The sequence below is a fragment of the Pelodiscus sinensis genome, chromosome 2, assembly GCF_049634645.1.
Source record: "Pelodiscus sinensis isolate JC-2024 chromosome 2, ASM4963464v1, whole genome shotgun sequence".
In the NCBI taxonomy this organism is placed as follows: Eukaryota; Metazoa; Chordata; order Testudines; family Trionychidae; genus Pelodiscus; species Pelodiscus sinensis.
In genome coordinates this window covers 178,161,681-178,176,596 of record NC_134712.1, presented here as the reverse complement: position 1 = coordinate 178,176,596, position 14,916 = coordinate 178,161,681, and the positions used below count along the sequence as shown (strand labels likewise).

General features: G+C 40.4%; 1 protein-coding gene across 2 annotated transcripts in view; it reads right to left on the bottom strand.

The window, feature by feature from the left end:
• The window catches only part of EXOSC7 (exosome component 7), a 34,704-nt gene that overhangs the window by 7,136 nt on the left and 12,652 nt on the right, over positions 1–14,916 (bottom strand). For both annotated transcript variants that reach the window (XM_075921870.1, XM_025181356.2), the window contains exons 4-6: positions 11,717–11,882; positions 5,422–5,492; positions 6–129 (exon numbers count right to left, since the gene is read on the bottom strand). In XM_075921870.1, the coding sequence (XP_075777985.1) occupies positions 6–129; positions 5,422–5,492; positions 11,717–11,882 (361 nt within the window). The remainder of the gene's footprint in view (positions 1–5; positions 130–5,421; positions 5,493–11,716; positions 11,883–14,916) is intronic.

Genomic DNA, 14,916 nt, shown 5'->3' with positions numbered 1-14,916 from the left:
CTTACTTTGCTTAATGTGATGATGCAGGGTACATTATCCACATTAAGTCGAATACAGTCGTAAGGGTCATCGGAGAGCTCAATCTCTTTCGATCCCTCTTCATCCTCCAAAACACGTACTTTAGGTATCCTATTGAAACAGAAGTATATGCAAAATGTAACGGATATTACTTCACCACTCTCCAATCTGTTATGTAAACCTGCATGATTCGTAGAGAAAATAAAGCTCTTAAGATGTCTAAAAGATATGTTTTCCATCATTATTTTTAAAGAAAGGGAATGAAGATGAACAACTACCAAACTCCCCTAAAAACAAACACATTTATTTTTGGTACTGAAAGATTTTAGTTTTTATTCTGAAGAAAGCTTCTGGTCTCTAGAGTCGCATCAGTTAATGTTAAAATGCTTTTTTCTTTTGTTTAAACATGCCAGCAACTAAGTGATCAACATGCAAGTGATCAAATAGCAAGTACGAGTGCTTACAAAAATCCATTTCTTCAGAATTTAGATTAATTCAAATACTAGGCCTCTTGCTACAGTTACATAGCTAGGCTATGTCTAGACTGGCCACATAAGACGGAATAGGCATGCAAAGCAGGCAAGCCAGAATAGGGAAATCCGTGGGGGATTTAAATATCCCCCGCGGGATTTAAATAAACATGGCCGCCGCTTTTTTCCCGGCTTGGGGAAAAGCCGGAAAAGAGCGTCTAGACTGGCGCGATCCTCCGGAATAAAGCCCTTTTCCGGAGGATCTCTTATTTCACCTTGCAAGTAGGAATAAGAGATCCTCCGGAAAAGGGCTTTATTTCGGAGGATCGCGCCAGTCTAGACGCTCTTTTCTGGCTTTTCCCCAAGCCGGAAAAAAAGCGACGGCCATGTTTATTTAAATCTCCCACGGATTTCCCTATTCTGACTTGCCTGCTTTGCATGCCTATTTCATCTTATGTGGCCAGTCTAGACGTAGCCCTATAGTATGAAGCAGCTGTAAAGTGAGGCAATGCAGTCATCTGGGCTCTGCAGATGGCAACTTCTCTGGTCCTGTTGCTTATAGTTTAGCCAAGCAAAAAACAGATTTACGCTAACAAGGCTCTGATCTTGTTTGAAAACTATGATCCATAATCCTGTGGGTGACAGTGAAATTCATACCAATTTTGTGTTGCTGCTAGTGCTCGGAAAAGCTATGACCAAAGCAGACATAAGAACTAATGTTATTCAAGGAAGAAGGAGATTAGCCTTCCCCTCCATAATTAGAGTGGCAGAATGTTTTTCTCTCCAGCTGAGAGATTCTCCCTCTTCCACAGTTAGAGCCTCATGGCTGCTAGTAAAAGATAGGTATGAAAAACAGATCCATCAAGTATGGTCCCAACTGAAGCTGAGGTAGAAATCTCAGCATCCTCCATAAAAAATAGGATGTCAGGGGCCAGACCTCTCACAAAGGTGCTGATTTAACTCCCAACAATCAAATTTCACCTCTATCTATGGCTAGCAGGTTTAGGCTTTCAACTAGTGTCAAGAAATATATGGTCAATTTTTTCTGTGCTAGACATCTGCAAAATACAAATTACCCTCTCACACTCCTGATCAATCCCTATTAGACACAGTAACGAAAATCAAGCAGCACAAGTTTGGAGAAGTATTTAGGATGGGATAACCTTGTATAGGTGAATGTTTTAGATTTCCCCGCTTTGGCGAAGTATAATCAAGAGAAAAACATGAATTCTTTAAGCATCTTTCTTTAGAACAGATTTTACATTTTCATAAAGGATTAACTATACTTTCCCCAAACCCTTTGTGAAACAGATGAAGCAATGCCTGAGATCTTCATTTTTACGATTACTTACAATGTAAATGCAATGGATAAGTCTCTATAGCTTAAAATTTGTCACACTTATAGGACATATTTGGCTTATTATATGGATTGCATAAGTCCCATAGAAATTTTACAAAAACATATAACATTCTTATGGTACTGAGTAGAACATCAGTTGGAATAGTTTCTAAATAATCATTTGCTTTCTTTTTGCTTCCCAGAACATGAAGGCAATGCAATTTTGATAGAGTCCACTGGTGTAAGAAAGCTGCTTCCCCCAGGGACGAATATAGCATGAAAGTGCTTACTTTGCAGGCCAGTAAAAAGAAAATAGGTATTCTCCCATTTCTATGCACTTTCCTTGGAGACAAAACACACCTCAATGCATCTCTGAAAAATTAGCTTTGATGACTGAATGACATCTAACAGCAATGTTTGTTTATATTAATACTTTTACAGCACAGTGTTGTATGTGTTACAAATTAGACTCAAGAGACTTCTTGTGTGTGTTCTGTAACATCTTTTGAAGTAAAATATCTGAACTGATTTAATGAAAATTTTTCCTTACAGAAACAACGTGTTTTTTATTTTATTTTTTGATCCCTGGAAAGTATTTTAGTTTTCTGCAGTTCATACTGAGTCCTTTTGGCAAGTAATTCAGAATAGCCCAGATTTCTGTAGACAGATGAGGCATATTCTATGCATAATACTAACCAAACAATAATCTTTTAAAATAAACAGAATACAACTGGTTTGTATAGTCTTATAGATGCATCTAAAGTGCACTGTAGCCATATAGTACAATCAATGAGATAAGATGTTTTTAGCTCTTGTAGGAAACTTCAAAGTAGTCTGTAAAGGAGTAAAAATCTGGAACTAAGAAAAAGTGGAAGAAAAGACTGACTAGATTGCACACTGTAGGTTAATGCCTTTCACCTCTGAAGGCCAGAGCTCAATGATTTTGCTCACAGATAAAAGTGCGTTGGGTGGTTTCTTCATGTTCCTCACAACAATAGGTCTTCTCAGTTCATACTGAATTAGAGAAGACCAGTCGTGCTGAAGTGAAATAAGGAAGATTCTCATAGGTCAAAACTGAAAAAAAAAAGTAGGGGCCATGACTATGGAGAAGCTCAGACAGTATTTGCCCACACTATTCCAAATTCAAGCCATTAGTCTCTCACTTTCACAAGTGTGAGGAAGCTAACAAATACTGGATGAAAGATATCTATTTTAAAAGGCGCTGTTCTGTAAAGAATTGTTATAGCAAGCACTGCATGCCTAATGTCCCCCAGTGTTAGGTTGCAGTAAGTTTTTCCTAATCAAATGTAGCTGTTTTAGTTTTCATACTTTCTTTATATACTGTATCCTTCAAAATAGGACTTCTGTTTAAAATACATTTTTAAAAGCCCAGATACCTTGTAAATAAAGCACAAACAAGTGAGCTAAAAAAGAACCATGGAACAGCAGCTGTTACAACTAAACTTAGACTAACAGCATCCAGGCATCTTTCCCATAAAATCATTTTGCAACATTTTTTCACTCTTAGCAAGTTCACAAGTCTTTGGCAGCTTCCCAATATGTGAGAATATAACTTTTAATGGATTCCACATTACAGGAACTCTTTACTCCTTTAAAAAACCCAAAACACTGAGATGATTAAAGCCTGAAACTGTTCAGTATAATACCCAGAAGAATGACATGTAGCAGAGTTAATGTCTCAACTTCCTTCCTTCCCCATGCCCCCAATGACCAGCAGCCACCTATACAACACATTTCAAATAAAGGTAACTACTTATGCTAAACAATCTGTTCCATCTTGTATTTAGCTGTGATGCTCTGAATATGTTCCCCACACCTAAGAAGAGCTCTGTGGAGGCTCAAAAGCTTGTCTGTGTCACCAACAGAAGTTGGCCCGATAAAAGATACTACCTCCCCCTACCTTGTCTCTCTCAATCTCAAGACTTTCTTCATGTCTGAACAAGCAGATGTTAACAACCCAATAAATGGCTTCACAATCATAGGTTTGTTTGGTTGGTTTTGGTACATAAGAACATAATCCCCAGAATTTCACTCTACTGTAACTCAGGAGTAACTCAACTAAAAGCCAATAGAGATCCAATACACTGTTGAAGAACGGTTTGAGATCAGCTTCAGACTTCTTGCACATGCAACATAAAACTGTCAGCTTTTGGAAAACAATTCTGGAGTTTCACTGTGCAACATATGCCAACTTCTGTTCAAGATCACTCATCACACTCTTGATGGAAAGAATTGGTGCAAAGGCTTATTGAAAAACTAGAAATGTAACATTTACCTGTTGGGGAGTTTCTTCATCTGGTTGTATGGGGAACCTATTGAATCAGCTGAAGTGAGCTAACTTACTTTTCTGTAAGTGGAAATCTACGTTAGGCCAAGTCTACACTTGAGCTGAAGGTCGGCTTAAGGTACACAATTTTAGCTCTGTAAAAAGCATAGCAGCAGTCATCAGAGCTTAAGCTGAGGTTTGTTGCTGTCCTCACAGTGGGAGGTAGATGGGAGAAAGGCTCCCATCGACTTCCCTTACTCCTTATGAGGAGCAGGAGTTCCAGCATCAACAGGGTCGAACTCTAGAAGATGGACCACTGCAGCGTCGATCTTCCAGGAAGTAAAGACATGGCCTTAGCTATATCTCTAGAAGGCAAATAAGAAAATGGCCTGCAAAATGCCTCTGCTCCAGAACCCCTGCCTTCCATCATGGTCACTCCATGTGCAGAGTAGGATAACAAGCAAAATTGATGATTTCATTAATGACGCTGCACTTACAAAAAAATTTCCTGAGTTCTGGACCTCTTGGACACTTTCCTTCTCTCAGTCAATAGGTTTGCGAAGAAACTATGAATCATGATTAATGTTGTTTAATGCAAGAGAAAAAAAAATGTAATTATTTTTATTCAGGAATTTACAGCAGCTGACAAACTGGCAGCCCTATCGATAAAGTGATTTTCAGAGGTGCCAAGCACCTGCAGCATCCATGGAGTTTCAGCCCCTCTGAAAACTAGAGCATGAAGGTCTTTAATTATACATCCTGGCCAAAAAAAACCCAACACTTTTTCTGAAGTTGGGCATGTTTAAAGGGGGTGGAAAGGTAACGGTCACCATGTTCACTCAGTCTTTCAACTGTGTCACACATCTCCTTGTCAACTGCTGAACAGAAACTGAACAGAAGAATGACCATAATGAGTGAAACCAAAGGTCCATCTAGCCCAGTATCCTGTTTTCCAACAGTGACCAATGACAAATGCACCTGAGGGAGTGAACAGAACAGTGAATCATCAAGTGATACCTCTCCTGTCATCCATTTCCAACCTCTGATAGAGGCTAGGGATGCTGTTCCTACCCATCCTGGCTAATAGCCACTGATGGACCTAATCTCCATGAATTTATCTAGTTCTTTTTTGAATCCTGTTAAAGTTGTGGTCTTCACAACATCCTCCGGCAGGATGAAATCACAAAAAAACACCACACACTGGACTGAAATCACAAATACACTGTTTCATGTTTAAGCTTTAATAATGAGTGCTCATCTCCCAGAAAGTATTTCTCCTCCTAATAAAATTAAGATCTGTCCCATACCTTGTATTAAAAAGAGCTGCCTTCACTGCAATAGAGATTGCATCAAAGAGGTTGCCACCACATTCCAATAACTGAGGTAAAACACAAAAAACATGAATTAGTCTAAAAAAAATCAAAATATTATCTCCATACTTATGTCACCAAAACTCTAAAAAGCTTTCTATATTTAATTATTCAACATTACCTATGAAGTCACAGACAATCATTATATATGAGTTTCTTTCCAAAATTGCACTTTAAAGTAAATGCTTGAAAATACAATTTTAAAACCAAATATATACAGCGCAGCACACACTATAATGATTACAAAATGCAAGTGATAAGAATTATTTTTAGACAAGCATTCATTTCCATTAAAGCTACTTGAAAAACTCAAACTTTCAATGAAAAGTGAAGCGGTATAACTGTTGAAAATATTTTTTGGTCAAATGTGAAATTCAGAATGTTTCAGCCATCTGTAGTTTTGGTAATATTTAAAAATAAACTCAGAACACACACAGACTTATGGCATTCATTTTTAATTCTTCTTTAAAAACCTACCCAAGGAAAGCACTTGCCCCTTATCTTAACAGGAAAGATATGGATTCACCAATCTACTTGGCTCCTGTGAAGAGAGTGAATTAGCGTTTCACAGTGTCTGATTTTGAAGTATATGCAATGTAATCAGGATAGAAAATTAAAAAGCCCAGAAGGAAATGACCTAAGGGTTGGTTATATATCTCAGACTGATTACTTATACCAAGACAAAGTGATGTCTGAAAGGTGCAATTGACAAAAGGTGAAAGCAAAAGCTAAAAGACAAAATTACTGTTATGCCGCAATTGCTGGCTATAGAGAGATTAGCCTGTCATTTTCAGCAGTTATTGGATTTTACTGGATACATGCAATAAAGGCACTTTATTAAAAACAAAACAGGGTATATGAGTGTACTATAGTTAATGTTATGTTCAGACCTTCAGTATAAACCTTTATCATTTGCATTGCAGCAGGTGGTACAGGCCAGGGACCCATTGTGCTAGGCAGAGTGAAACTTTTTCAAAACAATATCTTAGACTAATATTCCATACATGGTGAATTTTTGTTCATTCAATCTGTGCAGCTGTTTGAGTTGTGGAAGATAAAAAACCCATATCCTTCCCTCCAAAAACCACAATAAACTGAATAGTGGTTAAATAAAATTCTAAGGCTAGCCTGTGTTTTATTCTCCAAGAAAAAGACTCCAATCAGTAGGAACAGAAAACCCTCTTCCATGGATGCTCAACAAGAAATGGTTAAGATTTTAATAAAGCATAAAGGAGCCTTCCCATGTGAATGATGTGCTGTAAAGAGGTGGAAAAACTGTACGTTCACATTCTCTCCATCCTGTATGAGACACTGCGGGGTCAATTCGTGTAAAGAGGACTATAAATGTTTCCAACAGGCTTCTAAAAGCCTGTCTTTAGCATCAGCCACAAAAGAAAACGGTAGGTATGAAGAGATTGCAGATTCATGGTTTAGGGTCTTTCTGAACTCACTGTGGCTGCTCTTGGGATAATGGAATTTTTTATATTTCAAAAACAGATAATTTCTTTTGCGATCACTATTATACAACCAGAGCATTAACCAAGAGTTGCTGGGTGGCTTCTGCATGTGAATCTGTAGTCTAACTCCTTTCAGTTCAGTCTACTGGACATAAACAGTGTGATTGTGTAATCAATTAAGGCAAGTCTCAACAATAATGCAAATAAAATATTGGTTACTAACAAAGAAAAAGTATCTCTTTTTAGAGGAGTGACTTGACGTCAACGCTAGGGATGTTAAAGATCCGTTAATTGAGTAATCGATTACCCTCACAAATTCTTATAGTTTACTCAACTATTCTATGGTCCCCGGAGATGGGGCTGGCAGCCAGTGCACTCCAGTCCCACTCCCAAGGCCCCTGCCATTCTGCACTGCTGCCTCCAAATCACAGGCAGCAGTGTGGCATGCCAAGCAAAGCTGATACACGAGGGGAGCCAGTTTAAAAACCAGCTCTCCTCGTGGACCAGCTGCCTATGGCAGCTGCCCCTATCCAGGTGATAGAGGGGAGCTGAGCTCCCAGACACGACGCAAGCCAGAACTGAGCCAGGTTGCCTGCCCAACTGGCTCCTAATACACTTAAAATGCAGAGCCACAGTGGGGGGTACATCTCAGATGCGGTGCAAGTTGAGACTGAGGTGGGCTGCTGGCCAGCCAGTTAAAAAAAATTACTGGCAGCGGGGGGAGAGGGGTGTAGTCTATAGCATTAACCTATAAGCTTTTACTTATCAGTTAATCGACTACACTATTACATCCCTAATCAACACTATCTCTTAAACAAATCTCTTCTCCCTTTCCTCCTGAAGCTGCATAGACTGAGCAAATCTTATTTGAAACTCAGATACATCTCTGAAATTGTGGATTGTTTATGGATAGCAATACGAAATTAAGTAAGAATCCACTAAAATCTTTTAGAACTAGCTATTTTCGAAACAAAATATTTTCTTTCTGGTCCATTGCATACCCAAGAATGTAGTATTTTTTCAACTTCCGACACAAACGTAATGAGGTTTATTCTCTCCACAACTTAGTGTGCAACACCCACTACATGAAAAAGAGCTACTCTTACATATCTATGGGAAAATACAGTAAAAAGTCCTTTAATTAATTTGTTCTTCATTACACTCACAAAAATAGAAATCCCCACTTGATATTAGTGTAGAATTACAGATAAATTCCACCGTAATGCACCATTAATACAATGTTAAAAGGTAGCACAGTAAGTGCTACAGAAATACCTCTAAATGTTGTACTCTTACTGTTTTGCAATATTGTTACTCTATCTAATGATGCTTGCTATAGCTATACCAGTAGTTACTCCTGGGGGTATTCTGCATCAAAAATATCAACATTCTACACACATTTTAAAATTCTGCAAATGTTGTCAATAAATAAGGGTATGTCTACACTACCACCCTAGTTCGAACTAGGATGGTTAATGTAGTCAACCGGAGTTGCAAATGAAGCCCGGGATTTGAATTTCCCGGGCTTCATTTGCATGTTGCCGGGCGCCGCCATTTTTAAATGTCCGCTAGTTCGGACTCCGTGCCCACGGCTACACGCGGCACGAACTAGGTAGTTCGGATTAGGCTTCCTATTCCGAACTACCATTACTCCTCGTGGAACGAGGTGTACAGATAGTTCGGAATACGAAGTCTAATCCGAACTGCCTAGTTCGTGCCACGTGTAGCCGCGGGCACGGAGTCCGAACTAGCGGACATTTAAAAATGGCGGCGCCCGGCAACATGCAAATGAAGCCCGGGAAATTCAAATCCCGGGCTTCATTTGCAACTCCAGTTGACTACATTAACCACCCTAGTTCGAACAAGGGTGGTAGTGTAGACATACCCAAAGAGTGGAGGCTCCAACACGGCAGTGAGGAGCACAGACCATTGGCTACAGAGAGATAGCTGATCACCCTGCAACCTTCCCTCCCTCTCCCAATCCCCAGACTCAGCAGTAAGGCTACACCCAACCTAGAAACATTGCAAAAGCTGAGCCTGCTCCCAGAAACATGAGGGGAACAGCCCCTTCATGCCAGGTACACCAGGTATGGGCAGGCAGGCTGAGAGTATTCTCTGTGGGGCGAGAGGGAGGGGATCTGGTTGTTCAAGAATTCATTGGGAGTTCTGGGTGCAGGGGCAATGGGACTATACAGTGGGTTCCCAGGTGCAGCTGGTTGGAGCTCAGTGGAGTGAGACTTGTTGGAGTGGGGTTTCGGATGTGCGGGGCTCAGCTGGGGATGGTGTAAGTCCGGGAGAGGGTGTTCAGATGCAGGAGGGCTGGGGTTAGAGTGTGGGAGGCTCTAGGTGCAGGGGTGAGGCTCAGTAAAGCTGGGTAGATTCTAGGTGCAGGCCAGTTGAGAAGCCTGGATGTACAGCGGTTGGACAGATGGAGAAGCAGCTACCCATACACTTCTCTCTCGTCCTGTAGATGACGACCAATGGGGGGGGGGGGGGCAGAGCTTTCTCTTACCCAGGGGTGGATCTGACCCAGCTCTGGTTGCTCCTTGCAGAGGAAAGAGAAGAAATCCCATCTTTTTCACCCCCAGCTCATCTGGGACTAGCAGCTGAGCCTGGCACAAAGCAGGAGCCACCAGCTGGGGCCTCCCCTGCCTGATCCTGCCATTTTCCCCCTCCCCCAACTCCCTGCAGCAACTTACCACTCCACTGGCTGCTAAGGTCACATAAAACAACATGCCAAGGGGAACGTCACCACTCTTGTGGCTTCCCTTGGCTTTCCTGTCAGAAAGTCATTTTTCCATGGGAAAGTAAAGAAATCTGTGGGGGACATGAATATTGCACCTGCACAGTGGTGCAAAATTCCCCAGAAGTAAGTAGTTTTTCAATGGCACACCCTGCTCTCCCAAAAAAGAAACAAGATATCTGAGTTCTACCTTTGCACTCTATTCAGTACAAATCCTAGTCCTGAACACATTTCAGTTAGACTATGAATTATTAAATCGATTTTTAGTTGAGGGAAAAGCATAATCCTGACCATGTAAGAGGATGTAAATCAAGAATGTATAGAACATAAAGAGCTTTAAGATACTGATATATTTAACAATCTAAAAGTTATACAGAAATAAGTGTGGATATCACACTTATTCTTAAATGTGACTAAGTAAGAAGACTTAAAATGCCCATAATTATTTGTTTACACATGGGGATTACAGAATTACTGCGAAGGTAAATTTGGCAGTATCATGAACAATTCAAACAAGAAGTTTGAAATATTGTGCAGTAAGAGAGATATAATGAGATTTAAAAAGTGATTTACTGACTTTATGCAAACATTCATATCCTCTAATAATCTGCAGCTTAGTTCCCATTTACCAAATAATTGAAATTCCCAGTGCTACTCTTTAAAAACAGCACTTCATTTTCAATTAAATTATTTTAGCTTCTGATAAGATGACTGCTGAGACTGTATCAAACTTCATCAGTATACCTCTGATTGTTCTGTACTGCAGTAATCAGAGTAGGCACGTACCTGTATAAATTAGATTAATATCTTTTTTTTTTTTTTTAAAGACATCATTGATTAAGGTTTCTCTGCATTCTGAGTGTTCTTGTTTGTTACCACAGATCTACATTTGGCTCTGGCAATTGTACTTATCACCTAGCTACACATCTTCAAAGCACTTTACAAACACGAACTAATCCACCTGTTGGAGGAAGTTATCCATTATTATCCACTTTATAAATAGGGAAATATTGATTTGTTCAAGACATACTCAGTGTCAGAGTTGAGAATAAAGCTATCTCCCAGGCCTTTATTCAAGTCTTGCTGTCTCTCTCTCTGAGGACTTTAAGCACATTACTGTGATTCAGCAACTCATTAGGTTAACTTCAGAACACGGACAAAATTTAATTTCCATTTTAGTAAGAGATCAAGTATTCAACTCACTTTACTCCCACTTCACTAATAAAACCATAGACAATCAGAACTGGAAGGAACCTTGAGAGTAAGGGTGTAAATTATCACTATTTAAACAGCCTAGGCTTACTGGTTAACCTTTCAAATGGTTAGACGCAGGTTCCTGCCCTGCTCCTGGAGAGCTGGCTGCCACCCCATGCTGCTGCCTCTATCAGAGGTTACGGTGGGGTTGGAGTATATGGGGGGGGGGGTGCAGGAGTGTTATGGCAGGGGGGTAGGGATGTGGGAGCACAGGAGTCTGGGTTCAGGTATATGATGGGCCCAGGGCTGGGGTGTGAGGGTATCAGAGGCAGCAGCACGTGGCAGAAGCTGGCTCCCTGGGAGCAGAGCAGCAGGCTGGAGCAAGTACATGCTGGGAGTTGCTACAAGTGTTTGTAACCACTGAGATTTTTCAGCAGTTACACAACTAACCACTTCTTAACATCCCCACTCAAGAGAACATCAAGTCCAGTTCTCTGCACTCATGGCAGGACCAAGCAACATCTAGTCTGCCCTTAATAGGTGTTTATATAACCTGCTCTTAAAAATCCTCCAATGACAGAAATTCTACAACATCCCTAGGCAATTTATTCCAGTGATAAACCACCATGACAGTTAGGAAGTTGTTTTCCTAATATCCAACCTAAACCTCTCTTGCTTCAAATTTAAGCCCACTGCTTTTTGTCCTATCATCAGAGGTCAAGGAGATCAATTTTTCTCCCTCTTTCCTGTAACACCCTTTTAGGTACTTGAAAACTGTTATCATGCCCTCACCCCAGTCACCCTGGAACTTAAGTTATGTTTCATTTGCTTCACTTACCAAAACATCAACATATAGAATCCAGCAATGTTCCCTGGGATTAATACAAAGAGATTTCACATCTATGGTGTTTTCAGTGCTAAATATTCTGTACAGAGTATTTACTATCTCTGTACCAAGCTCTTCACCTCCCCGGCCTTCAAATTCAGGAGTGGCATTTGCTGAACTGGATGAAGGAAAAAGAAAATAAATAGTTTGCATTTCTAAAGCAGCTGTTATCCAAGGAACTCAAAGCATTTCACAAACTGTAAGTACATATCATCACCACCACAAAGAAAATACTATTCCCACTCTACAAGAGTGGAAATGAAGCACAGAAAAGTGAGGATACCTTGAGATAACATAAAAATTAGCATCAGGACTAGCAATATGGAAGTCCACTATACTAACTACACTTACAGTTCCTTCAGACTAACATTTAATTACCTCTGCCCTCTGAGATAAAAAATTAGAAAATTACAGTAAGTTCCAAACAGTTAACAATACAGCCTGTTAAAGATAAATGAGACAAAAGACAAGACTGGAGGAGAGGGAGATGTAGAAAGAGAGGCAAAAAAGACTTTACAAAATGCCATGACTGCACAACTTTAATTAGTAAATTTTTTACTGGATACTCCAGTTATGGAGTTGCTTGCAGACAGTGTCATAATAGCTAAGCAAGTGGGGTTTATGGTGAATACCAATTAAAAGGTATCTTTTTTTTTTAAAGAAACAATCAGAGTAACATGAATCTTTACTTTTCTAACTATAAAATAAATGTCAATTTACGAGCATCCATACTAAGAGGTCCTTAACTGTGGTGAGCCTTACACACAGCTAAAAAATGTTATAGCTAACAAAGGGAACAAGCCTATAAAAAAATCTCCAAACCAACATTGTGAATTTTGTTCCGGTTCTATTCTAGTATATACTGAAGGCAAATGCAGTCCCAGGGCATGTTGTAATAACTGGACCTATAAGCTTACCCTGTTAACTCAACTATGGGAAAATTTACAAAATGTTTTGATCACATAAGGATAAATGTTGATGGGAAAACATGCAAAAGGGAGGCAGATTGAATTAGCCTAAATAATAAGGCCTACCAGTTTAGTTCAAGAACTGGTAAATAAGAGAAGCATGGTACCAGAAGTCATAAAATCATAGGACTGGAATGGACCTCAAGAATTCATTTAGTCCAGTCCCCTGCACTCATGGCAGGACCAGGTATTATCTAGACAATCTCTGACAGGTATTGGGAGATTAAGAGAACGTTAGGTAAGGATGGAAATTCCACAACTCCCAAAGCAATTTATTCCACTGCTTAACTAGAATACCCAAGCTAAACCATCCTTGCCTCAATTTAAGCCCATTGCTTTTTGTCTTAGCCTCAGCAATTGTTCTCTCTCCTTATCAGAGAGAGAGAGTGTGTGTGTGAGAGAGACAAAGAGCTACAACCCCTCTCCTTAACAACAGCAAGGGAACTACTCCTTGCATTCACCAGCAGCGGCAGGTGAAGCAAAGTAGCCCTGCTGCTTCGCTCTCCCAGCAGTGCCGCTCTATGGGAGGAGCGGGACTGCCCACACTACCCAGTGGGAGCAGAGCAACAAGGTGGCCGGGGGAGCAAAACAGCAGGGCCACAGCAGTCTTGTTCTGCTACCCTTACCATACTACTGAGGGGAGGGGAGGGGAGGGGAGGGGAGGGGCCTGCTGCCAGTGCTGTTTCCCACTAGTTTCCCAGGGCTGTCTTGGGTGAAGAGGTAGGGAAGAGAGAGGGTGGAGCAGGGGCAGAGTAAGCACAGGGAGAGGCAGGACTTGGGTGGAGGGGTGTTGCCCCAGCCCTTCCCTGGGCTGGGGGCGGGGCACATGATCGGTAGCCCCCTAAGATCTCGCTGGGCGTTTGCCTCTGCTCCTCCTCCTAACAATCTTTTAGGTACTATGTCTCTTCTAAGCTTTTTCTCCAGACTAAACAACCCAATTTTTTAAATCTTCCCTCATAGGTCACATTTTCTAGACCTTCAATAATTTTGTTGCTCTTCTCTGGACTTTTTCCTAATTTGTCCACATCTTTCCTGAAATGCGGTGCCCAGAATTGGATACAATATTCCAGTTGAGACCTACTCAGTGCAGAGTAAGGTTGCAAGCACAAGTCAACATTGGAGACAGAAGCTGCATTCTCTTTGCTGTTTGTGTGTGCACATGCACGGTCTGCTTTTGCCTTCTCGGAAACAGTCTCGGACTTCAACAAGAACAGCTCTAGTCAATCTCAACTAACTTCAAATGTGGTGGGACGCCTTTTAAAAATCCCTCTCCTCACCCCAAGCTAACTACTGCCTCATTAAATGATCTCACTACACATGACAGAAGACTTTTATTAAGGAATTGGGGGGGGGGGGGGGGGAATAAGGGATGTTGTTTAAAATGAAAGACTTAATACTTTTCATTTCAAATGCTTTAACTGTTTTTCTTTTGTCCCTAACAAAAGGCAGGATGTTGTCATTTGCCAGATGTATAAATGACACACCGTAATAACTGTACAATTAATGATAAGCCAAAATTATAAACCCATGCAAATTCTAAAAGAGACTTATCACCAGAATTATTAAACTACACACCAATGAAGGGCTCAATTCAGCAAATGTATCTCCCATTTAAATGAGTGGAACGATTTACCTGTAAACTTGACTGCAAAACTGAACTCAAATTTTATTCAAGTTATGCAGGTATGTCAATACACCAGATGTAAAAGCTATTTTTTGAAAACTTCAGTTTTTACTTGTTTTAACCAGGAGTCAAATGCTGATTTTTTTTTTTAAACTTGGATAACTGGAGTACTGCCCAGACAAGAAATGCTAGACTTGGAGTATGCCTACACTATAGCTGCTACAATGATACAGCTATAGCATTGTAGCTGTGCCACTGTCACACCGCAGTATACACATTTGTCTACATCGACTGAAAAATCCCTTTGGTCAAGGGAGCCAGGTTGACAGAAAAATTCTGTCTAATCTGCTTTGGGAGTTCAGTTGACATAACCACACTGAACAGAGTAAGAAATTTTTCACAGACTTGAGCAATATATTTAGGTCGATCTAATTTGTAGGTGTAAACCAGGACTTAAGAGTATTTGATCTGGATAATTGTGTCTCTGATTTTATGACACCTTAATCATCTTATAATTGCAAGAGACTAAGCCCTGATCTACACCTAAACACATCCCTTTC